At 43.4% G+C, this 27,264-nt stretch overlaps 1 protein-coding gene across 1 annotated transcript in view; it reads left to right on the top strand.

The window, feature by feature from the left end:
- LOC115330883 (medium-chain acyl-CoA ligase ACSF2, mitochondrial) overlaps window positions 1-27,264 on the top strand; it is a 115,647-nt gene that overhangs the window by 19,046 nt on the left and 69,337 nt on the right. Inside the window, exons 3-6 of the mRNA XM_029992919.4 lie at window positions 13,967-14,095; window positions 14,186-14,239; window positions 23,326-23,444; window positions 23,532-23,579. Coding sequence (XP_029848779.4) covers window positions 13,967-14,095; window positions 14,186-14,239; window positions 23,326-23,444; window positions 23,532-23,579 — 350 coding nt within the window. The remainder of the gene's footprint in view (window positions 1-13,966; window positions 14,096-14,185; window positions 14,240-23,325; window positions 23,445-23,531; window positions 23,580-27,264) is intronic.

Raw genomic sequence — 27,264 nt, 5'->3', positions numbered from 1 at the left:
AACTTTACATACCCCATGAAACGACGAGTCGCCGTTTTGTCCCAGGGGTCGTAATGTTAGAAAGAAGCTCCTTTCTTTACAGACGACAGGAAACAGAAGAGGAAGCGGAAGAGCCTTGATCAGCACAACCGTCATTATTCAATGTCTTCTCATTTAGTGTTAAGTAAACCATTGTAAATATATCATTGTAACAGTGGAGTCTACCTTCAAGCATTTTCAAAGTGTTGTTTCGCGCCTAGACTCCAATCTCGCCTTTCTTTCCTGTACCACCCTAACTGTTCTCCTACGGTCCGCAGGTGACCACTCCTTTTCGCGTCGTCCGTCTGGTTCTGCGACCACGTGCTAGGTCATGTGCGAGAAGCGTTAAAACGATAACTCAGAGTGAATATCTTTAGTTCACGTTTTAAACCTCCGTCATGACACTAGTGAACCCTGCTCGCGAACGCTATGCAAAAAAGCAGTCTGAACAAAAAACATAAAAGTTCTGAAGCATCATTTACTTAAATTAATGCTTCGTCTCTTCGTACGATTTTAGTGGACGTCGACGTTGCCGAAAGACGCTTGTATTGAACTGCAGCTTGGAACGATGAATGAATAGAGTGCCGCTTTCATAGTCTCGTCTTCATGGCGTTGCAGACGGTCGTGCAATTGCATAAGATGCAGGAGGCTGCTGTGCGTCTGCTCGCACGACTATCCAGATGACAGACTAGATGCACCGGATGCAACGATAGAGAGAGACTAGGCTCCTGTACACGCTCGGATGAGCAGCGAAGCCGATCAAGTAGTAATAGACGAGGCCACTGATCCGTGAGTGTGTCTTAGAGGAGGCCGTGACCTCCACCTAGATTTTGCCTTGTGGCTTAAATATTGCGGACAAAATTAATACGCTTTTGTGAAATTCTTTTATTGTGGTGTACGTGCTTTATTTGGACACAATATTTTTTTTTCATTCAGTGTCTCTTCAATGGGCTTATTTTGGCATCTGTATTCAAAATAATGTTTAAAAAAAGCTGCACAAAAGTTTAAGTGCGTAATATTGATAAAAAATGCCTCATCTAGACGCTTAAGAAATTTCTGACTTGTCAGATCACTAAAGAAGAGTAAATTTGGGGGCATTGGTAATTCATAGCGAGATATAAGTGGTAAAAAGTGCGAGTTGTGTAGCTGTACAGCGCTGTACAGCGCTCAAGCTTTCTACAAACAGCGGGGTTGTTATTTTGGGTAGTACAAGCTCACTTGACTGGGCCTCGCATTACATGTGAAAATTTCGCATTCCTCTTATCTTTCTGAGCAGTGCTGAAGGACGTGAAAACACATTTCGACGTCCTAAATTAGCTAGACTGAACGCGGAGAGACAATTCAAAGTGCAAAATTCATGCAACCCCGCTAGGGTATGCATATTTTATCTCTACATGGTGACGTCAAAACATCTGGCGTCCCGAGGATTTTAATATAATTTCAACCCTGGAAAGTGCTGACAATGAGGGCAGCAAAATGAAAATCTGTGCTGTCCTCCTTGTCCCCACTCACCACAGCAAAAATAATGCCTATACTCAAGCAGCTCACCTACACCCTTGCTTCATATTTGTTTTCCTTCTTTCAGAAACGCGTTAAGCGGCGTCTTTTGTCTCAAGCGTTTAGCGCTTTAGCTTTGACTTGTGCTTCGACGGCATTCAAATTTTTATTGATTCTTTGTATTATTTTCTTGATTTTGCGTTCCGCACCAGAGCAGGCACGCTTCTTCATATGTGGCAGTTTGATACACTAGGGTGTGTACTACCCGACGCAAGTTCAAACGAGTCACGTTTCGCAGCGTCCCTTGGGCTACGCAGGAGGCCTAGATCACTCAACACAGGAGAAAGCTAATTCAGAGTGAATCAACCGAACTGAATGTGTTATATGGCTGCAAGCATTATCACCATCATATTTTGTATCTTTTAAAGTATACCGCGCAGCAAATTCGATTTGTGCTATATTTTCACCATCTAGGGGTAGCGTTCGAAGCCTACACGCGATTGCTGGCTGGAAACTAACGGCCGCCATTGATATCTTGAGAGGGCCGCTGACATGCATTTGGATTGCTTCGTGCAAGGTCACTCTCTTTACACAAGAAGGTGTGAATTATAATAACGAAGACAAGGGGAGATTCACTGTTTTGCGAATCACTTCAAGACCTGCGATTCTATAGCTTTGAGAAGTACGTGTATGCTCATGCGAATCTCCCACATACGGCATATTAAATTGAGCTATACGGCAGGAGCAAATGTTTCCGCAGCGTCTGTGTTGTTGCTGTACATAAGATAAAACCTGCTATAAACAGTCCAGCTTGGGTACAAGTGTTTTCGCAACAGATCCTTCGAAATCTGTTTGTGCAAATGTGCTTCCAAATATAGCCATGGAGCCTTAATGTTCCACGACAGCGATGGTGCCAGGCATATGAGTAATATTAATAGCATGAAGAAACATTAACACTAGCTTAATTGTCGTGAATCCTTTTATGCTGCGTTATCTTTGCAGATATCCCTGTCTGGTATTTACGAGATACGTACGGTTGTGAGCAAGGAAGTGATAAATGCCATAAAACGTGATGAAGTCAAGCCCCTCCGTTATAAAATGCACCAAAGCATGCGTCAAATTTTACATGAAATGAAACAGTTAATGTAATTGTCTCAGAGCCATTAAATACTTAGGATAAAGAATTTGCCAGAATAAAAATACTGTCGCTTCAACGAACAGTGGTTGGAGACAGCTGTCAGTGATGCATTTGCTTAGCTCGCCATTCTTTACGGCCGGTCGTCTTCAGTGGCATGGTCCTGTGAACTTTAGAAATTATCAGTAATCGCCGTCAAATTTTTCCTCGAGAGGGTAGACACGGAAGTTGGCCTATTCGCACTCATTAGAACATAAACATTATGGTAACGCCCGCCATAAACATTTTAACATGTTGTACATTCCAGCATAGTTTTTACGAAAAATGCGTAGAGGGTCAATATCTAGGTGTGTGTTTTTTTTCTTTTCCTGAATTATTCGATATGTTTGATCTAGATATGTATTTATTTTAATCGTTTTATTTTTATTTTACGCCGCTGCTATCCCGTTACAATGCTATTGAAGGAGAGGGTTACAATTTCTGTAAGTGAATACATTTCGACATGGGGATGCAATTCACTTGCTATGAGGTGGCCAGCGGTGCAGCAAGTTTTCAAGTGAACCTGAATCGGGTACGCTGGAGCGAAGTTTATTTCAATCGCGTATGGCTCGGTGAAGAAACACGTTTTCCAAACAATTATTGAAAGTCTGCAATTTTTGGGTAACTTGGGTGTGAAGCTACAATGTTAGTTCTGGTGGTATCGGCGTAATTGGGCACATAGTGATTATGCTAAGTAAACAACTTGAGACCTAGTTGTATAATCTTGTAAACTTAAAATACGTCTATAAAAAAGACGATCTGTGCGACCTTCTTCAGTTATATCTCATCGACACAATAGGAGTAGAAACGCCAAAACCATTCCGAAGAGAGGGGGGGGGGGGGTTGATGGAGGAGGAGAGGAAGGGAGAGTTGCAAGCGAAAGTTTCAACCCGGTCCTCCGTATTAATTACACTGAATTTTTTTTTTTATATCTGACGCTCAACGGTCGTCCCCCCATTGAAAACTAAATGCGAGTGAACATATCTTCTAAAGTGCCTATTGTAAACTGAGAAAAAAAAAAAAAAAAAACAGGTGGGATAAAAGAATCCTCCATGCACGAGATCATAAAGACCTTTCTCTTCAGCGGGGTGTTATTCGCATGGAGCTGGGTATCCAATTCGGAGTAGCATTTCCAGGTACGTGTCGTGAAGAAGCGTATGGTCAAGATGAAATATTGGTATTTCTTCAGAATATTCACCATCCTGTGTGTACAAATAACAATCAGCAGGTTATTAGGCAAAAACCTGGAAGGAGCGAAACTCTTACGATTTAATTAAATTTCGTTTCCAACTACATACGTAAGGAGAGTCAAAGGACACATTGAGATCGAATACAAGCCAATTTGAAATTGCTCTTTACAAACTTTAGCTTTCATCTTCATCAGCAATCATGTCGATATTTTCAGGAGAGTGTTTTAGAAAGGTACATAGATTAAAGATCGCATATTCAAAAATAGTTTTGGCCAAGTCGAAAACAAAACCAAGAAGAAACACGTCATTAATCGAATCAGTTGGGAGGCAAAAAACGGTGAAGGGAAGGAGCTGTTACGCGCTCAACGAAGCTCTGCACACGCAGACTCCATTCTCCTCAGAATGCAGAAACATGTCAATAGTAAGTTATTCGAACGTAGCAGCTCGTCTACAAAAAATTGTCAGCATGCGATGGGTGCGTCGTGACACTCCGTTTTACTTTAAATGGACAATGAAAACAAATCGGGTGATAAATATAATCAGTGAGATGGATGAACTGCAAAATAGTATCCGAAAGTTTGCTTGCGCGGCAAGAAAGTTAATTTAACAAATCCAGCAATATTACGCTAGAGCTCACGACAGCGACGCGCAGTTGTGAGTAAAAAACAAAGCCACTTTTGATTGACGTAGAGAGTGACACCAATTGAGGCTCATCAGATGATGGGTCCAAGTGAACGAAGTTCGCTTGTCTTCGAGCAGACCACAGTGTCCAGCAGTTCACAGATCACAGTGAGTGTCCTCTGCTTGAAGCGCCGACCGGGAGATAACTCTGCATGTTAATAACAACCATCTCTAATTCGGTCTTCTGCGTGAAAGTCTTCGTATGACTACCAATTTTAATCATCTAATTGTTTCAGGAAGGGAATTACACTTCAAGATTTCACCGGGTAAAATGTACCGCCTAAATACGTTCTGGGTGATAATTCAAGTTTTCTATGTGCAGCCGCTGAGTTTCCCGGCTTGTTTTACAACGCTAAGCTACAGTGCAAATACAGTGAGTTCCTGGAAATATAGAACCGTGCTTTTCGGCACGGATAAATAATCTATGCATCGCAGAAAGCTCGAACCTTGTGAGAGTGAGGCGCACGTTATTGGGATAGACCGCCAAAGTGTGAAAATATGACGTTGTTTGGATCAAAATGAGATGATGTCAGCATAAACCTAATATCGTCAAAACAAGAAATAGGATTCCTGGCGCTTGTGTCATCTATTTTAGTGGAACACTTGCCAACAAAAAGAAAACAATATTTTTCTTTCTGACAAGTGTTTTTTGAACTTTATAAATCGTACAACCGTCCAGAGTGAGCCAGGTCATGAACTTGGGGTCATACGAGGAAGAGATGAGGGGGATGGGGAAAAAGGGCACGGAGAGGAGACTAGATGGGGATGAAATTAGATGTAAAGGCCCGTTCACACTCTTGCGACCGAGTTAGACCGAGAGAGACCAAACCGGTTCTTAAGCCTCTTGCGACTTCTTAGGATCAGCTCCGCTGCATCGCATCCGGTCCTAAGAAGTCGCAAAAGGTTTAAAAACTGGTCCGGTCTCTGTCGGTCGAAGTCGGTCGCAAGAGTGTGAACGGGCCTTAAGAGACAAGTGAGGAAAGGGGTCATGTAGGAAAAAGGTCAAGTGTCAAAAGTCAAGGTCACGGTCACACGGACGCAGGGACACACGGACATACGGACACGTTCACACGGTCCCACGATCACACTCTTCCGAATAATCAAAATGAAGGACCGTATACGGCTATTGCCATATAATTGTCATGGAGAGTATGGTCCCAGACAAAATGGTCACTGAAAGGATGATTCCAAGTGCCAACTCGGAAAAATGGTTCCAGTCAAAGTTGCCGCATTGTTTGCTTGTTCTACGCCATTTGTTTTAAATTGTTTCCAATTCGCTTGAATTGATCATATCTAATATAATATCTTAATAGGGTATGAAAAATACATTTGAATTTCAAATTATTATACGTTTTACTCTAGTTATTAAATTTCAAACTGTGAAATCCTGTTGATTTACGAAGCTGGAGGAAACAAACATAAACAAATTTGGAGGAGCAGATATAGCAGGCATAATGCTAATAATATCTACGAAAGCATGCAAAGCAAATTTTCTACCACTCTTTTTGCTTTCTGTAGACTCACAGAGCATGCAACTAATTTTATGGCATACAAATTTACACTGTAAAATATACAGACTCTTTACTGGATTGCAGATATTGAAGCTGAGGTCGTTCCATTTAATGGGGTGTCATTTGTGGGGATCGGGGCACACTGCTCACCCCCAGGGACAAGATAGGCAGTACATATAAAACACACATTTAAGTTCGGCATCCAGTCTTTGACTGACTCGCATGCAAATCGGGCACTTGCGCTCGTTTCCGCGGCGCGACCCTGAATGTCACTGCCGGCGTAAGCGTGCAGACTATTGCCCTCTTGCTACACACTTCACCGAACGCCGTTTCATCAAATCGCTTTCCCCTCTTTGGTAAAAAGTAGTGAACACTAGCATTTCTACGATGTTAAAAGGTTATTTAGTAGGCCTTAATTTCTTAGTCGCCGTAATGATTTTATTGCAATGGTAAATAATTTGTTACAACTTTCGGTTACATAAAGATACAAATGAAGTGGGCATTGAAAGCCATGCTAAAAAAAGCCCAAACATTAGGCAGAAAAAGTTTTATAAAATATACGAAAAGGTGTTATAGTAAAGTAATCGATACATTGCATGTGTAATTTGTAATCCCAATTTCGAGGCATGGAGTGAGGAGTGTATTCTGCGTATACGACAACGTTCTCCGGAGAGCGTGAGGTTAACAGCTGAAGCTGCAAAACTTGAAGCAAGAACGTTTGCACACAGGAACTGTGGGTACAGTGTATCCGTTGGAACATCTATCAATGGTGAGAATATACATTTGTGTGGCTATATTTTTCTGCACTATAAGTACATTCTTACTTTTCATTTTTTTTTTTCGTGTATGCCCTCATGGGGCGCTTTCCATACTTGGGTAGTAATTTAATTAAGTACTTAAACTACATTAATTGCTTCGCTGTAATCAAAGTACTTTTTAGACATTTTGAATTGTAATTAAATACTTTCGGTGAAAAGAATTGCAATTTAATTACTTTCTACCGTCAGTAATTTGAAAATAGTGGGCTCTATTACAATTACATTTGCAAGACTGCGGCGCCGACGGAACCTCTCTGAAAGCCCCAGCCCTCACACAAGCTGCCTAGTTTTTGGTGACACACTCGCACAATGAGACACGCAGTCACAAATGCACAGCAAATATAGCGTCGCTTTTTTTTTTTATTGCTTACACTGCGGATTCACGGACAATCCTCTTTGGAGCCTACCTCAATGGCACCGTGTGGCGCCGTCTGCGATGCGACCAGAAAAAAGTCACGTAAACGTGCCAAAATATTGAAAGAAACAAAATCGTGCTTCAGCTTTCAGCCGAAGTCTGAAATTTCAATTAGCTATGGAGTTATTTTTTTGCCTGTCTTTTACGTCCCTCTTCCAGTACTGTCGCATATTTGTATCTTCGTGTTATTTTCAACTCTGTTTTATGTTGGCCTTACTTCGGATACTATTTGCGTAAGTATTTTAGAAACTGACCTCGTGCTTGTGAATATTGTCACCAAACATTTGGAAGCCCCCGATTCGGTTTTTATATATTGCTGAAACATTATAATTTCTACTCAATTTAAATCATTAAAATAACACGATGTTTGTATGCCACTCTGCTCGTACTAGCGCGTGTGGATTTTAGTTTTATATTAACGCTAGTGAAATATTCATATATTACTAATTGTTGCTTTTTTTTTGGCCTGGTTAACAAAAGTCTGTCAACACAATTTTTTTGTTTTTAGCGAGCTGGCGTCTTCGAGCACATGACTACTTATAATTATTTATTAAAATATAAGAACAGAGTACCTCATTGCACAAAGCTGTCAAGTTCTATCATCAATTTGACAAAATTCATAAAAGAAGAGTACAATACGTGACGTTTATGGTGCGATGCTTAAGCCTCCTCAAACATTGGGTCAAGGAATGAACAAATGCTTCGCATTCTATGCAATTCGTTTAAAATTATAATTGCCAAGTTCAGTCGCTCTCAAAAATAAGTAATTGTAAAATGATGCAATATAATTTTTAAAAGTAAGTTGCAATCGTAAGGAATTACTTTTTACGTAGTAATAATATTAATTGTACGTAAACCACTTTTGGAGAAAAGCAATTTTACTTGCAATAAAATTAAATTTTGGAGGTAATTTACCCTTGCACTTTGCTTGTGAGGAACGGCCGCAAAATAACTTTTATATATTGTGTATAAATCTGGTAGTTACAAAATATTCCGGTGTGTTTTTGTTTAACTTAGGAAAATCTAATGTTGCAGGTAAAGACTAAATATTTATAATTGTTTTACAATATTTTTATTTAGAGCAATACTTGAAAATGACGCAAATTTAAGTTTCCGTTTCCCACAAATAGCTGCTTTCACGAATTAATATTATACTGTCTTGCAAGGGACGCTGGTAGCTATAACATATCAATATTAAATATAATACAGTATTTTTCTGGCCCCTTTCTGGCCAGATGCAGGCTTTTGAGTGCTTCGCTGTACATTTTCCCAGCTGGCATTTCTGATTGAGCTTAATTGTACAGTACTGGACCGAAATAATAAGTGAATTGGCTGAAGAATTAAGACGTTCAGTTCACAATAGTGTTGTTTGTGAGTCCGCATATCATGGTCATAAGATATACTGACATCGAAAGGCTCGATCTCTACGTCCCTACATGTTTTCTATGTGTGGACGTTTCTTCTGCTACAACTTGGCGATATCAAAACAAAAACCGGTATCGCCTACAGCGCTATCAAAAGGACCTACGTTCGCAGTATACGTGCCATTGATATGCCCTACCAGCGAGAGCTACGTGTTATGTGCTGAAACGCGGTAAGGAAAAGTCAGTCCGTGAATAATACATACATTTTAAAACTGTATATTTTTATATGTGCTGCCTATCTATTGAGCCAACCGGAAGCAAGTGACCCTCCTCGATACCTATATTGCGTGTATCAAAAAAAAAAAGAGAGAGCAAGAAACAATGGCGATAAGGTTAACCTGTGAGGTTCGGCATGACTTGCTACTTTGTATAGGGGGAAGGGGGACAAACAATCAAGGTATTATTGAAAAGGACACTGTTGTGAATCGTTTGCTACAAAACAACGTTCCTACTGCAGTTGTCGGCCTCTATAGCCGATTCAGAGAAGGCGATGAGCATGACTTTGGGGTTACCAAAGTAATGAAAGAAATAAGATATTTCTAAGGTCGTATTTCCTTCTCGCCTGGCCACGGGAATATCTGATTCACGTAGTCGCCCTGGAAACTATATTTGACATGATTGTCCTCAGCATTCATGTACAAACTGTGATGCACAAAAACTAAGTTCCGTTTGGCCGCATCATAAGATAAAATTGTTTCCTGCAAATCGTTTTCTTAAGTGCTAGCTTGCAGATTGTCGTTTATCTTGCAGTAAAAAATAAATCAATTGAAAAAAATAAAATGAAAAGCGTGTAGGGCGGAATGTCGGGGCAGTCTACCAGAAGCGAGGTGAATTTTTCAGTCTCGAGGAGAGAGGAGGAATGGCAAAAACAAATAGCATAACGAGGAGAAGAAAAAAAAAAGAAGAAAACTGACGACTGTTCATGGCTTTTCAGGCGGGGCGCGTAGAGAAATTAGGTCGGACGTTCTCCATGTTACAATAGGCACTGATTAGGTTGACATTTTGTTTTTCAAAGTCAAGAAGACAGTTCCACCCCATCCATCTTGTCCAGCACCAGTTAAAGTAGCGCCGACCAATTGGTTCATGCACTTCTCGGGAACATGAGTCTGCATTGTGCTGGCGCTGATAGCAACCTTTCCGAAGTTATTCATTAGTTTCTTTTTGTGGTTCTCGTACATTGGTAACGCCCAGAAGGAATGCTCTACAGCTTCAAGTTGACTCGACGAAGTTCAATTAGCTGTGTTCTACCCATCTGAGGTACAATTACGACAAAAACCAAGCACATACAAACTCACTGGACTTGTTGAGAAAGCAGTTAAGCACGACCGGGGTAAGGACATATTTATAAATGTGACAACGTATGCGAACTAGACAAAACATTGCGAATAAGTATACCTCATTTATAAGAAGAAAATAATACCGCCATGAATCTTCTGGACCCCTCAATGAACAACGCTCCGCAAATAAATAAATAGGAAAACAGGCTTGCGCAAGAAAAATCGACAGCGGTTTCTTAGTGTAATATACATGATTCCAAGTGGTTCAACGGTTTAAACCGCACCAACAACTTACCGTATTTCAAAGACCTTAACCTAGGTGTTTTTAGTACTATTAGAAAACACCCTCTTTATGCGAGAAGCGCATTGTTGAGAATATCTTAAATGCTTTAAGTGGTAGAACAGAGATCCCTACGCGTGCCTCTGTCAAATTTCCAACATAAAGGAACCACCTCACAAAATATCACAGGGTCTCTTACGTTACTCCTAAGACGACCTGAAGTTGAAAGCCCAAGCGCCTATGCATAAAAGACAGACACATGATTTACTTTGTTTCACGTTCTCGTTTTTCACATACTCTTTTTTGACCATATTCGCCGTATAATCCTTAATTCCAATTCATTACTCCCACTTCCCTTTAATTATTTTCATTTCACTTTAATTCCTCTAATATCACTTGGATTCCATTTAATTCGCATTGTCATCCTTCTTAAATTCATTGTCTCTAATTCACCTGAGTGTTCTCGGAAACGTTTTGGTACCTTTTCTGTAACCGACGTGTTTTTACTCAAGGACTTTGAAGGTCGACTGAACGATGAGACATATAAGGCTTTCGCCTTAATAAAATCAAACAAGGGCACAGTTGAGACCCTTTAAGCACTTTCAGTAGCGAATATTTAGTACCTGCGTTTAGGTGCATGGGTAAATAGAAAAAAACAAAAAAAAACAATCCAAAATACTACCATTTCTGTTGAAAGCTGATCTGGGAAGTTGATAGCGTATCCTTTTGTGTATTATTAAAATCACGAGACGCACGTTGACGCGTGACACCGCACCCTCCACAACGTCACCGGCAGGCGTCTGACACCAGCAGGGCAGACGTCCTGTGCAAGTCATATACTGGCTGTTTCATGAAAGGTGGACAAATTCGATTTTGAGAACGCTACGGATTGCACCAAAAAGGGCAGGTGTCGTTTTAGTCCTAAGCCGGAGGCCTATTTAGTAAGATATTTAAAGTGCGGAATAATTTTGTTAATAAATATTTTCGCGTAAATAATTTTTTTTTCCAATGTTGACTTTAAGGGCATAATTTCTTTTGGAAAGTTGCTGAGAATCATCAAAAGACACTAAATGAAAATAATTTGAGTGCTAAAGAAGGCACGCGCTGCATTTTAAAGCTTTCTCAAAAACCGCAAAACTTCGACGGGTTTTAAAGTTTCGCTTTGCAGTCGGAGCGCTTCTCGGCACCAACGACAGCGCGTGCCATGGAGAAATAGTGTAACCTGCCTCAGCTGCGTTTCACAAGGACAGCGAAGCAGATGTTGGTTGCACTATTGCTCAGCGGGGCGCGGTACGGTCGATGTGGAAAAGCACTCCGATGGCAAACTGAAACTTAAAAACACGTCGAAGTTGTACTGTTTTTCAGAAAGCTGTAAAATGCAGCCCGTGCCTTCTATCGCACTCCAATTTTTTTATCTAGCGTTTTTAGATGATGCTCATCAGTATTCCAAGTAAAACTATGCCATCAAACTCAACATTTAAATTATTAATTACGCGAAAATAATTATTAACTTATATATCCTGAACTTTAATATTAAATTTTCCCAAATAGACCCTGGATTAGAATTAAAACGACAAAAGCATTTTTTTTTTGTAGTGATGCGTAGTTTTCGCAATATCGAATTTGTCCACCTTTTCTGAAACACTCAGTATACATATGTCGCTTGACCATATCTATTCGCTCATCGGTTTATGCTGCCAACTTTGACAACGCGAAACAGAGAAATATTTATAGCGCTTATTATTGGTTTGAGTCCTTGTTTCTTTAACTATAATGCAAGCTTACTCGTCTTTTTATATCAGCTGCACCCCAAAATAGCTCTGAAATGATAGGATAGTTGAATAGAAGGAGAAACTCCACGAATCACACCCAGGGTCCTTCGTTCTCGGGTATAAAGCCCGGCATTCCGGAGTTTTCACCCCGAACGAGTTTATAAAATCCGGGTTAAACATAATTTCTTCCCGTAAACGTGATTCTAACGGTTGCATTGCATTTCTGGATGTTTCTGTGGAAAATTCAGGCAACCTTTAAAATATTTGAGGTCTAGAGAAAACCAACGCACACCGGAAGATAACTAAATTGTTTTTTCAGACCACCCCACATCTCACAAACCTTCACTAGTTTCGGCACTATTTCAACGTGCCATCACGGTTTTCTCCACAGGTAAGGCACTTAAAGAGGAAGTTGATATTATAAAACGGAACCTTCGTAAAAACGGATACCCAACAAGATTCGTCAACAATATCTACAAGAACCTTCGCCACCCATCTGCAGCCGAGAAAGCCATCCCACCAGCCGCATGTGCGTCCCGTACCTCAGAAGCACGAGCGAAGTTCTCAACCGTCCTCTCAGACCATACGGCATAGCAGTGACACACAAGCCCGTCTCGACCATTGGCCATCCTCTTCCTCTTCCTCTTCCAAAAGATCGTCATTCAAAAGAAAAAGTCCAAGGCCTTGTTTATCGTATTCCTTGCGTTGACTGCAACGCCTCATATGTGGGAGAAACCAAGAACTTTACTGAACTTCTTCGCAGACATAAATATCATGTATAAAAGAAAGACGTGCAAGGAAACGCTATAGCGGAACATGCAGAAAAGAACAACCACGGCATCAACTTCGACAGCAGTTCCGTCCTAGACACCGAAAGAAACTGAAAAAAAACGACTCTATTTAGAGTCCTGGCACATACAGCATACAAAGAAAAACTTGAACCGGTCGATCGGTATCCTCGCAAGCAGCTATATTCACTTACTTCGTGGAGTCACAAAGAGAAGAAGACGATTTTCACGGCAGCGACAAGGAGCAGAAGAGAAAGACGAACACCCAGCCAAATAAGTCACCAGTGAACACGCGACCGAGCAGGCCGTGAAATGTCAAGAAATTTAAACCAGTTGGTTAGAGTACTTCCAGTTTCTTTTCTTAATACTTACCTAGCCAGGCAGATTTTGCCGAAATGTTTACTTTTTAAACCCCCTTTCGTTGGAGGCTATATCCAGCGAAAGTCTGGAAATTAGAAGACATTCTAGGATCAGTTTTACATGTCTCCCCAAGGTCGCTAATTCAAAGATCCCATACCTCTTCTAACTTTCGTAACCGCCGACGAATATTCGCTTCGAAATAAGCTCCAATGGTACTCGGAGACTGAAAGCCAGTCCATGAAAGCGAAGTACTGACACAATGATCTGTTGGCATGAAGATATTGCGCGATAGCCTAGGTAATACATACCGTGTCTGCAATATTTTAACTGATAAAAGAACCTGCGCTACCTTAAGACGAAATTATTTTTTTAGAAATTCAATTTTTTAAAGAGCAGCTCTTAGGGGTCCGTTTCCGGCTTAGCGGCATCGCCGTTGGCGTCGACGTAACCGTGAAGTCACGTGACCCCCCCCCCCCCCCCCTCCGATGTCAAGTTACCCCCTGATGTCACGTGCGGCCCCCTGAGGCGTGTCAACGCCCATCAAGAACCCACGTCATATTTTTAAAGGTTACCGACGTCTGAAGATAGATGGCTCAAGTGGACCATGCCCGCCCGATCCAAAGGGCTCAGCCGTATTCATCCATCCATCCATCCATCCGTGATTGTTGGGAATGGGAATAAAAAAATATGAGAGGAAAACATCCGCAGCGGCAGTAAAAAAAAATCTTTTGAGAGAGAATGTCGCTTTTCTTTTCTTATAGGTAGATCAGCTAGCTGCAAGCCTGGTGTCCCTCAAACTTCCTTTAGGATCTAGAGTGGCCATATTGTCTCCGAGAGTTTACGAAGGGGCACAGCTTCTTTATGCCGCGTCCAAGGCGGGACTTGTAATGGTAAATGCGATTCAGTTATTTGGCTGCAACACTTTGTGCAGACTCCGTGTGCAGCAATCAATCCTGGTTCACGTTTGTTTTGCTCTCCAGGTTGGCCTCCATACATTCAGCACGCCCTCTGAAGTTGAGTTTTGCTTGAATAAGGTAAGTCATCTCCAATTCACATACATTGTTCTTTCAAATACATGCTCATCTACATTCTTGGTTGTCAAAAAATGTGGTCCGGAGTCAGTAACGTCTAATTGATAAAAAAAATATTGTAATAAGCATGTCGATGAACGCCATCGGAAATGTAAGGCTAAAAACGGCATCTAATTTCCTCATAATTTTAACAATTATACATACAGACCACGCTATTAAAATACGGTCATCAACATTTTATTCAGAAACAGGGGATGGGGGGTATGCAGTGCTTCGGGCGTAGTTCCAGTTCTTCCAGAGATTTACCTTTCTTTTTTTTTTCTACTTGAACTACCGGGTCTTTTTTTAGAACTGGTCTCTAGGTAACACAACTATAAGGCGCTATGTGAACAACATTTTGGTTTGTACGATTGATCGTGTTTTAGTGGCGTCGATAGAAAACTGAATTTAAGAAGGTGCGACAGAGTTACCTTTTGGTTCTGTGAGGAGACCGAAAATGGTAGCTCGCAGGCTTTAGATATACAGTTGAAGACTTCATCTAAATTTTGTTGACCGCAGTGCAAAACAACGAAATCAAAACCTGTTCTGTCCGTTCGTACCGCCTTACAAAATGTAAAGATGGCATTGTACGGTACCTTGTAAACATATGCTCTCAAGAAGGCATCCTTGAACTCTAGTGGGCCCTCGCAACAATGTCTTTTCGCCGTTTTGGTGCTCCAGCTGGGCATCTGGAGGATCATATTTTCCAACAGTTACCGCAGCTCGTTTCCTTTAGTAATAAGAGACAGAACGCTTGCAATCCCACTGAGCGCGTAGTTATCTCCTTTCCAACACGATCTCCCATAGTCTTAATTCAGTTGACCACAGTTACGGTATTGACGCACTGTTAAAGAATGTTTGTAAACTAAATCGCACGACTCCGTTTGCTTCCGCGAAACCTGCATGTTCCTAAAGGCACAGAGGAAATGATCTGAATTGTGATTCGGGTAGCCGAACAAGAGCTCACAAGACGAAAGCTCATCCTGAAGAGGGTACCGGGCAGAAGCTCACCAGACGAAAGCTCACCTACTTTGCGGAACCGGTCAAAAGCGCAATCATACTACATTGGCGGACCCGAAAGAAGCTCCCCTTTTCGTGTGTGTGTGTGCGTGTGTGTGTTTCGACGTAACTGACCTCGTTCAGTGAAGAATATACTGCAAATTATAATGTTTGAACTTTGTAAACTTAACACCTCTGACAGACATTGGGAAATTATGCAGGGGTTGCTTTTATTTTTCTTTGTGTATGGGGGGGGGGCATCATATAAAATGACTTAGGGACATTGCTAGTTACACTTGCTTTTTCTACGAGCGAGGCAGTCATGAGCACCCAACAACGTCTGCGAAGGGTGGAAACACTGGTTCTGCAACCTTATGTTACAGGATCATCGAAGTGTCTGGAGGCTGATCGAATGCCTTCAACGAGATCAAGCGTTTGGTACAATCGCTTTGGTTCAAGCTTTCCAAAGTGAGCCCCTGTTGAAAGGGGTTCGGTAGGCAAGAAAGGGTCTTCAAAACGCCCTTCTTGTGGACGATCACCTTCAGACATATGAAAACTGTTCGAGCTAGTGGGAGGCTGTATTTGCATTAAAGTTTTGATCAACATTATTTTATTAACAATAACAAATTTTGCGCGAGTCCTTAATATCTTTTTTTCAGAAGGCGCTGAATAATTTTTATGTAACTTCAGCTTATGTATGAAAGCAAACATCTGTATTCCGGTGCGCATTCGTACGGCTTCCCGGGTAACAGTGCTGAGCATTTGTCCGTGTCTGTAAAAAATCTTGAGGTTTTTTACGATCCGCGTTGGTCCAGTTAGCTTTTGTCCGGTGAGCTTCTGTCCGGGATTTTTATGTAAAACTTTTTTTGATTGCTGGCTATGTTACAGTGGCCAAACGATACATTGTCCAATAACTGATTAACTGAGCACAAACGTTGTACTAAAAATAAGGACCCCTATTTATAAGTGTAAAGATATTCTGTCAAATGTATTAATTAAGTACTCTTCTGCTAGTTTAACTTAGATGTCTTAACCTATAAAGATGATAATAAAATGTTGATAAAGGAGTCCCCCATGAATTAATATGAATATCTGAATTGCGGTATATTCACCTTCCCTAAGTTTAGACGCGGAACTCAAAGTATACCTACAAATCTTATTGTTTTGTTAGTCGGGAAATAACCATGCAATGACCCTAGTGTTCCAATATGCTGAGGTTGATGGTTGTCCACTCTATGTTTACCCTAACCGCATTTCTTTGTATGTACAAAATTCCGCGGATGTCTGACCTCGGTTCTTTATGGGTTTTTTTTTGGGCGAGGCTGAGCCACAAGCTTCGATTCTTTTTGTGTATCTTTGTCCGACTACGGGGTGGGGCTTCAACCCACTTTTCTTTGTTACGTCTATTTGTTTCGGAATAGCACTGGAGTTAGTTTTGTGTCACCTGCTTAATGTTCATATTATTCATGCATTTGTGAAAACATTTTTTTTTGTTTGTTGGAAGAATTTGAACCATAAAGGGGGGGGGGGACAGCCGGAGACGGCAAGACGAACTTAGCAGAGTGAGATTCATGTATCGTTGTAAGTTCGCACAGGATGAACACTGCGCCCCTTATTATGCTGCGAGGGCTTGGATCCGCGCTATGCCTTCGAGCGCAACGAAAGCATATTGGAGTATGACGCAGCCAAAAGCCTCACACTTCTGTGCAGTACTGCGCACTCCGGCGATACGTAGTCACGTTCCTCTTTCCATTGTTTCGATTAGCCCGTTGCAGACAAAGCTCCCGCCGCATAGGCATGTTATACTCCCACGACGTCCTGGCCTACACAACATTTTTTGTTTTTGCTTCAGACACCAGGTTAAGCGACGCCACCAAGTAATAGGTATCGTTTGAACTATGCAGCCGCCCCTTCCAGGCATACCAATGTTTTTGTTACAATCGCTATATAGTGCAAAAACAAACAACATTGCAGGTTGCCTGTATAAACCGCAACTTTGTGTCAAGTAAATTTAGACGTGTTAGACTTCCTGTTGTTCAGTTGTCCTTCGTATTTTCCCCGGTCTTTGGATTGTTTATTAATAATTGTTTTATCATCACCACCTAGTTTTGGCCTTAAAATATAGTACGTTAATGCTATTCAAGTTCGTTTTCCAAGGTGTTGGCCAAACCAGATACCAAAACGGCGTCCAAGTTTGTCTGCTCCTTGCACGCCTCGTACGTTTGCTCACCCCCCAAACGCGTCCTCATGCTTTAATTTCCCCCGACCCCAACCAATGGCGGTGCGCGCTTGGCTGCCGCTTCATCGCACATTCCCTGTGTCTTGTCTATGTCGTTCTTTGGTTGGTGTACTCCTCCTTACATTCCGACGCGCCAAATATGCACCTTAAAACACTTGCTCGCCGCATGGTTCTTTGTGATCCGGTGTCTGCCGCTCAGCGGCAAAAAGGACGCGATAGGTAGGAGATATGAAAACCGCAACCTTTATGAATGGTGCCCAGTCTTTTACTGATCCCGCCATTTCCAGCCGCGATCGCCCCTCGCACGCCCTGTCCCCGGCTCGTCTCGGGAGCTCTTCCCGCGCCCATCCCTCCCGGGCGGCGAGCCTCCGCATATTCGCTCCCCCCACCCACCCTATCTCTACAATTCTGGTGTGTGTTTCGTGGTGACGATGAGAAGCGAAGTGGCCGGGTGGCGAAGGTTAGACCCTGGTGGTCTAGAACTCCTCTAGTTGCAGTTCTCAAGCCCTGTCCCCGGCGTGGGCGGGAGGAAAGGCGGCGGCGTTGGTAGGACCCCGTAGCCGGTTGGTGACGACCCGGTTGGTCCCAGGGAGCCAGTGGCGGGAGTGAGCAGTACCGCTGCGTCACTCGTTGATTGTAGAATATTATTATTAAATGCAAAAATAGAAACACAAGGTATCCTTTACATGGTGCAACAAACGGTGAATGAGGCTCTCGAGATCAGAGCCAGGTACATTCCGCACAAACTCGCTCGCAAATACTCAAACGTGTGCGTGTAATTAAATTACTTGTATTCGGCTAATCCAAGAGCGCCAATCTTCTTAGTCTTCTTGCGTATCGCCCATGTTGGAGCCAGTCCCCGCGGGTGTAGATGGCATCCTAATTACCACTTGGATCGCCGTCGCTTCCCACCTGCGAGGGTTCATCAGCCGAATCATAATATCATTTGAGGTCGATGACATTGAAAGTTCCAGTAGGTCGACGGATTTCCAATTAACGAGCGTGTACATGAGGCGCGAAGCCTTCTGGCGTACTCGGCATGGGCCGTCCCATCTATTAGCAAGAGAAGCTGTGAACCCCCTGGCGTATTTTTTAGCACTGTAACACTGCCATACGAGGCTCATCAGCTCAGGGTCAGTCTGGATTGGACATACCATTTAAAATGTCACCGGGTTGTCTGTGGCCACCGCGGACGGCGGGCGTTAAGGGGTTGACGCCGTTGGCCGAACTGGTTTTCCAAAGCAGCATGACGGTTGCGCTGCAGGTCACTCCGGATGTGGCGATAGCGGCCACAGCCAGAGCGGCGCACCGAGTTACCGTGTGGCGGAATGCACGGGGCTTGTCTTTGTGGCCTTTTGGTTGCTCCCTCGAGGGACCAGCCATCCGCGCCCGGATGATATCACAAGGGTAGGGCCTTGAACGCCGGACACGTAGCCGGTGTTCCCAGCTACTGGGTGGCCTCCCGCGATCTCGTTGTTCGAAGGGGAAGGCGTGCAGCGTACGGGGAGGGGGAAGGGGGAGACCGCGCTGTAATTTAAGCTCTAGAGCTGAGTCGGATCTCTACAGGGTACCTGTGCTTGCCGGGCACCGGACAGCTTGAGAGCTTCAACGGGCTGCGGTGGGGGCCAGGACAGGTGTTTGGCCAGCGACTCTTGTATGCCGTGGGCGTCTCAGGCCAGGTACTCTAGAGTCGAACAGGCACGGCCATGTAGGCAGGGCCAGAATTCTCGGGTGGCTCTGCTGCACGACCCGAGTAACCCTTTCAAACTTGACGTGGTTGGGCAGCCTCTAGCATATAGCTCCTGTATCACCCGGACCCAATCGACCATGGTTTCGTCCGTGTGGTGGGCCGGCGCTCTATTTCTCTCTGGACTCGAGGCTGGTATTCAGGTAGACGAATTTAATCTTTGAAATATCGTCAGAGTTCTTTCCAGGTGAGGAACAGAACCAACATGTGCCACCAGGGTGTTGCACAGCACTGAAACGCAACGGTCAATGCGTGCGCGAGGACGTAATTGTTGCGGGCATTCGTGGCAAGGTGAAGTGCCGCTAGCTCGGCCAAGAAGTCAGCCACGCACTTCCTGTCGTGATATGTTTACATCGGCACTGCCACCTGATGAAGTGAGCTCTGTCCATCGCATTCGAAATCAGCCACTACCAGGCTTTGTGTGACCGTGTCACACTTGTAGGCCACACCCGCTTTGAGGTCTATAGACATGGGGTCGAATTACTCTCCGGTCTTGCATGTTTTGCGGTGTGTTTCTGGCGGATCTACATCGCAAAAACAACCATAAAAAAAAAAGAAAAAAAGCATAAAAAAGGGACAACCCAAAAACAAAATAGCACACGAAGAGAACACAAAACCACTGCTTAGACTGTCCGAGCTGCATCAGATCTGGTAAAAATGGCGTCCGTTGGCTGAGGCCCACTCGAACGGGCAGGTAAGCATAACGGAGAGGGCCAGAAATGAAATGGAATAAAAAATCGCAGTTAAGATGCCAAAAGGGTGTGGTCTAAAGGTCTGTGGTCCAACCCACCAGAGAGAATTATGCCTCACGTTTTGCGCCAAATTCCTATGGGGTCCGGTGTCTGCCCCTCACCATTCATAAGGACACGGCATTCAGTAGGTAAGAATACCAGAACCTTTATGATAGAGCTAAGGCTTTCACTGGCCCCGCTATCCCCACCGATCGCCCGCCATGAGTCCGCCTTGCACGCCCTGTATCCGGCTTACGGCATGATCTCTCCACGTGCCGATCCTGCCAGTGCGGCGCGTGCCTCCTATTGTCCATACGTTTGAGTGGGAAACAAACGGTGCATAACAAATATTAAGTTTAATATTAACTGTTAAAATGTGTGGTGCCACTTGAACCAAAAGATTCGGAGACGCCTGTTGTGGTGGCCCACGCATTTCCAGCTGAACTTTCGCAACATCTCTAAGACGCCCTCCAGTTCCACATTGCTTAAAAAGACCAAGTTAGGTCAACGCAGGAATTCCACTTCAGCGTGCCAGCTACGAATAAAGGTAGCGTTTTAGTCTTGACAAATCTGCACACATTGAGTGACGCCAGTAAGTGAATAGCAGCGAAGCTTCCAGCTCGATGATTAGGACCACTCCGAATCACCGGTAAACTCTGAACCAACCACTCTTTTATGCGGTCCCATTTCTAGAATACTCTCAGGAATAGCTCACGCAGACCAGCTGTCACTGTGCCACCCTCCGCGGTCCCTGATATCCCTCATCTTTTCGCATTACAAGAGACATGAAGGTTGCAAAGAAAGAGGCGTCTGTGCGCCCCTGATACCAGGACGACGAGTGGAACACCAGTCGTCGCACTAGTAGCGCCACGATATGAATAAAAATAGGAAACTAAACAATGGGCTTTCACTGAAAATGAAAGTGGTTTGCTAACGTAGGATTGGAAGTAGCCCAGTGCTTGAATCTCTGTGGTCGGGAAACGTAATGTGCTAATGAAGTCCCTGTTGTGATTAAACTCGTAATCTCCAACCAGACTGCTTCGGCGTCATTTGTCTCCGAAGCGAGTCCCCGCTTATGTTGGAATGGGCGAATTGCACAGCGGTACTAGCGAAACTGGTGCGGGTTCGTGCGTTCCTTTTTTTTTAAACAATCAGTGCATAACAATACGAGCTTCGTAGAAACTTTCGATTAATGAAACGACTGCGTTCCCTTACGTACGTCAAAAGCTTTGCTGGTTCTTGTGGTTTAAGGGGAAAGAGCTCGAACTACGGTTGGCGTCGGGAAAAGGAATGTTTTGATTTTGCCTCCTAATTGCATCCTGCCTTCGCCACTTAGAAAAGTCGGAGATAAGTCAACAAAGTTTAGTGTGGTGTACCCCTGTCGAAATTCCGTCTTTTCGTTTACGGAATACTGGCGTTTTTTTTTTTTTGTTTTTTTTTTTGTGTGTGGTGGGGTGTTTCCGATGAAGTCTTCCGTCTTATCTTGGCATGGTTCAGAGTGAACTACATTCAGAGTTGAATACTACAACCGGAGGAGGAGGGGGTTCCCCTGCCTCTTGCAAACCCTTCAAATTGAAAATAAAGAAGATTTCATAGGGAGAAGTCGCTTTTGTTTTATTCTGCTTTTCGAAAATGAACTAAAATTGTACAATAATTTGTACATTTACTCTCCCGGATGTGCCTATACAGTTTTGAGTGTTTTTTGTTTGTTTGTTTTTATTTCCGAGGTGGTCAGCGCAACAAGCAAGCGCCTGGATCATCCCACCTCTCTCCATTTTCATCCGCCTTTTTCCGTGACATCAATAACAATTCATTAGTCACCTTGTCACCGTTACTAGAATATCTCTGCTGCGGAAGCGCACATAGACGCAGCTTGCACGAACAGTACGAACTCTACCCCAGCGGCTCGTCTCCCGTCGTTTCACTCGCTGGATAACTGTTATGACAACTACAGTGTTTTCTAAAAATACGCATGTTTTGAAGCGCATCGTCTAGATGTCTTTTAAGCGTACTCAATGTAACAGACAATTTTGATACAAAAATCTAGATGGCGGGTTAAACAGCGGAAGGCGAACTGAAGGGAGTGAGAAAAGGGGTGGAGAAGGGGGGGGAAAGGGGGGGGGGGGTTCCCCGCTATTCCGAGGAATTTTAAGACCTGACGTAATCCAGGAATGTTGCACCAGACGAACCCCCGTGATGTCACTTCCTTAAGAGCTCCTGCCTCTGTGCGCCGATGCATCGTCAGGACAAAACTGTACACTTTCCCCCCGCAAAGGGTCCTGGAAACCACAGAAAAAGTTTGTGCTTTATCTTCGAGCCGGGATCCTCCAGGTTTGGACACCACATTTTGTATACTAACAAAGAGGGAAATGCTCCATGCATGGAGCATAGACGTGGCCATCACTGGTTCTAATGGGACCATATTGCTGACGACGCTCGTTATGCAGAAAGAAGGAAAACATGGGTTGGAAAGCCTCTATTAGATGTTTTCCTCGCTTAAGTGAGCAGGAAAGGATGGTCGTCGCGCATTGCATAAAACTAAATAAAGTTGACGGTCTGACGAAAATAATCGCTGGAGAATGGGAACAAGACGGACAGCTGCATCATAATTGAAGGTCTCTTTAAAAAGAAAAAAAAAAACTTTAACACGTCGCGGCAAAATGAAGACGCCTAACCTACCGGTTTCTTACCAGGCTTTCAGACGCTCTTTTTCTCGTTCCTTTCTCTCGGCGCACGCAACGGACCTCTCTCGGGTAACGAGCGCCGTCTGGGGAGTTGTCTGCGAACGACAATAGAAGAGCAGCCTAATTTGCCCTCCGCCCGTCAAAACACGTTGGCGTCGTGCCGTTGCATCAGTTTTAAGTGAGTTTTATACCTCATACTACGATACTAACGAACAAAGTGTCAAAATAGACTAATGGCCAATTCGTCTGGGCCCGCAATGCAGCGATGCAGTGCGGTTCGTGGTACACGGAAGGCTAGACGGGAGAGGGGAGCTTCCTTCTCTAACTTAGTCTTTCGTGTACTAAAGTGGAAAGAGTTTTCTGCACTGGACGGGTGCGGTGCGGGCCCAAACGAATTGGCCATAAATACGAGCGATTTTTGCATGGCACCACGTCCCGGTGTGCTTCGAGAATGGTGACAGCGTGATTGTTGGCATGGGCAGAAGCTTACTGTTTGCAGGTCCATTAAGCGTTTTTTGCTCCCGGCTTTACCACCCAGGTTAGACCGCCTATTTGCTAAGCTTCCCTTCCAAACGTAAAAAAAAAAAAAAAAAAAAAAATTGAGTTTTTGACGTTTGATGTTTTTATTGAAAAATACCCATTGCTTTCAGGCAGAGTGCGTGGTTCTCATCCTCGCGGACAAATATACCCCTAAAAACTTCTACGAGATGTTGCTTAAAATTGCCCCTGAACTGGAGAAATCGGCGCCGACAGAGTTGAAAATCAAACGGTAACGATTCGGATGCTTCATTATTGCTTCGAAACTTCGCAACTGGCTTTCATTAAAAATGTCGCAACTTTTGCTGCCCTCTTCCAGGCTGCCGTTCTTGAAACACGTGATCACCATCGGCGATACCCGGAAGCCGTGAGTACCTTAAAGAACAGATGTGTGTGTCAGCTTGAGAATGTCTTCCCAGAGTGACACGGTTGACTGTCGTTTTCTGTTCATTGTGATATATAAAATCACTTTTAGTTCCGTTAATCGCACCTTAGATGAACCTTCAGTAGCTGAGTATTCTATTAAGAAACACTGAAAGCTTCCAACCAAAGAAAAAAAACTTTCCTTATTATTCGTTCGTCGTAATTTCAATGGTCTTGTAATTGCCTAAAATAAGATGACCAGCCTGAAATGATTTTCGACCTCTGTGTATAATTAAGGCGAACAAGACTCAGTGCGCGATGATTCTAAAAAGAGGTATGCCAATGAATAGCGGCATTCAGGTTAAGAAATGAAGTCACAAATAAAAATTAAAAAAATAAACGTTACAATTTAAAGCAACAAATATTGAGGCAAGCTTGTGCTTACGAAAGGAATTAGCAGTGTGCCAGAATGTTGTTTAGACGACAAAAAGAACGACTGATTCGAAGAAGCTTGTTTAGGCTGCTATCACAGAGGTGCAATAATCAAAATGATTATAAACCTTGACATACGGTATTGCCGCGAACGCGCGGGAAAATGCAGAAATAATTTTAAAAAAATATTTCGAACTCCGCTGATTGCGCGTATCTAATATCAGTTAATATAAGTGAGAAAATATGTAATGCATATTCTGGCGTAAATAAAATTGTTGTATATAGATTTACAGAAATTTCGCACAAGAATGAGCATTCCATTTTATAATACCAACTACAACTAAAAAAATAAAAGATGTTTTCAACTCCCTGTAATGCTGAATTAGAGCGCAGCTCTTGAGAAGGAGGAGGGAAGGGTACTAAAGTGCTGTTATGCCCCTCCTTCTCATCCATACCCTCTCCTCCTCCCCTCCTCCTTCCGTGCTCACCCCTCGTCCTCTTGCTTCTCTCTTGAGGTATTTCGATTTTGCGATATACCGTGCTAAACAATCTGAGAATATATATATATATATATATATACAGGGTGTTTTGTTTTTATTATTTCAGATTTGATTAAAAAAGTCATGAAAGCTACACTTATACGGTTTGTGCAGGTGGGTTATACGGCCAGGCGGATATAATGTAGGTGGCTAATCTTTGCGATAAGTCGGCTAATTAATTAAAATTCGTTAATTAACTTCTTAATTAATGGAAATAGACATGGTTCCCATTTAAAAAACTTGTAGAGCATCATTAAAAACCACTAAATGAACTATTTTTAGAAAGATATAACGGTGGGGCAGCTTTTTACGCCGTTCCGTAAAAACGCTCCATTCGGACGCGTTTCTAGATTTCGGTTTTTTTATCGGAGCGCAACTTTGCGCCCGCGGTCCTGCTCTCCGCTGGTCGCGGCGCTAAGCCACCCCCTTGCCTCCTTCGCAGAAAACAGGGAAGTAGGGCGCACGTGTGTTGCGCTTCTCAGCCACATGGGAGCAGGACCGCGGGCGCAAAGATGCGCTCCGACAAGAAACCGAAATATATAAACGCGTCCAAATGAAGCGTTGTTACAGAACGCCGTAAAATGCTGCCCCGGCGTAATAGCCTTTTAAGAATAGTTGATTTATTTGTCTTCTATGATGCTCTACAAGTTTTTAATTGAAAACATATGCCCATTTTTATTCATTAAAAGTTTATCAACGAATTCTAATTAACTAGCCGATTTATCGCAAAGATTAGCCAGCCACATAATGTCCGCCTGACCGTACAACTCACCGTAACAAACCCCATAATTGTAGCTTTCACGCAAATGAGTTGCTGGGCGAGTTGGATAGACATCTTGACTTAAACAGCGCAATTAAGTTACGTAAGGAAGAGACAACAGAAAGCAAAGAGCGCTGACTCACAACTGAGGTGATCCCAAGGGTCGACGGTGATCCCAACCATCAACGGGCCACTCCAGGAGAATCTGCCGGATCATACACTCAGAGTGGAGACAAGTCCGGTATTTTCGAACCTGCCTTAAGATACTTGCCCAGGGTGGACACTCCCACAGCGGCAAAGGTTCACGATATCGAGTCTACCTCCTCAGAGCAAGTAGGATGACAGAGTTTTTCTGGTAGACATACGTTCCTCATCTCAAGAGTCTTCGAAATGAAGATAGATGTACGAGGGACGAGCCTCTTATCATCCGAGGCAATACAAATCTACCTGTAGAAATAACAAAGGTCTTGAAGAAAGGCCCAAATTTTGCACAAATCCAAAAATGCACGGTGTACAGATAGTGTCCACCATTCATGATATAGCGGCAAAAACACAAGAGTCGTACCGACCCCGGTGTATGGATGAATGCATGGATGTGGCGATGGATGTGGGAACGGCACCTGCAACATGCAGTAAAACCAAGTTAGACAGCATTGTCGGGTATTTCCAGCAGAACAATTTAAACTTAATTGTTTCCGATAAAGAAGGAGGATTTATTGTAGCTCCCCATAATATTTACATGAATAAGGTAAGAGTGGCCATCGGGAAAAATTTTAAGAAACTAGAAGGCTACTCGTCCAAGTCAGTGAAGGCCAGAGCTCTACAACTGTGCCACAAGTTTGAGTTAGTGCAATTACGGAAACAGATAACATCAGCCGATAAAGATCAACTGGGCTTATTCTTCACCGGGAAAACACACAACGAAGCGTGTCCTTTCCGTGTGGTCGTTACAGAAAAAGGATCGTGGCAAGGAGCCACGTCAAGGTTCCTCCAACGGCAATTGGCAACCCTACGACTGAATGACCCTTTTCTGGTCTCCAATTCTGAGAAGGTGATTGTCTATCTCGGAAACAACATCTTATCTGTTAGGTATGGCCTATCCCTTGATGTAGAAGCCTTATTTTACTCCATACCTCACGAGGGGATGTTTACTGCTTTGAGAGAACACATTGAAGCCAATGGAGAAGTAGCATTTCAGAACAACTGTGGAATGGCAGTGGATTCCTTCCTTGAGCTTCTACGGTTTTACTTGAACTCAACTGTGGTAACGTTCAATGGAGGACACTACATACAGAAGAGAGGAATCTGTATAGGATCCTGTGGAGCTCCTGCTTTGACTGATGTTTACCTCTCGAAATGTAATAGAGCCATTGATGACAGCCTTGAAATTCCCCAGGTTAGTCGTATATTCAGATACGTTGACGACTATCTTATCCCAATCAATTCCAGACCCAAGTGTGAGACAAAGTTCATGGATTCCGTTCAAACGACATTCGAAGAACACGCCGGGGGACTAAAGTTCACATATAAATGGCCGGAAAACCAGTCCCTCCAATTCTTAGATCTCAAAATAACATTCCATGACGAGAGTGTATGCTGGATGTACGCTCCACGAGCAAAGAAAAGCCTTCTGCAATTTGACTCCGCACGCACTAAGCTCGTCAAAAGAGGATTTGTTGCCAGTACGTTGGGGGCGGCTCTGAGGAAGTCTTGCGACCACACAGCAGGAGAAAGCTTCAACATCCAGCTGCAGAGACTTCGCGCTTCAGGGTACCCGACTTCAGTTATTTTCACCATCGTGGAGAGCATGTTAAAACAACATCAAAAAGGAAGTCCAAACCGAACAAAGATCCGTCCTGTGGTAATGCCCTACCTTCACCGTCTCTCCCATAACCTAACAAGAGTAGCCGCAAAGTTTGAGGTTCCTATCCTCCTCACAGCGCCCGACAAACTTAAAA

Source organism: Ixodes scapularis, unplaced genomic scaffold (genome assembly GCF_016920785.2).
Source record: "Ixodes scapularis isolate PalLabHiFi unplaced genomic scaffold, ASM1692078v2 PGA_scaffold4__175_contigs__length_147842914, whole genome shotgun sequence".
Taxonomy (NCBI): Eukaryota; Metazoa; Arthropoda; class Arachnida; order Ixodida; family Ixodidae; genus Ixodes; species Ixodes scapularis.
The sequence above is the reverse complement of the archived record's forward strand: the minus strand, read 5'-3'. Positions and strand labels throughout refer to the sequence as shown.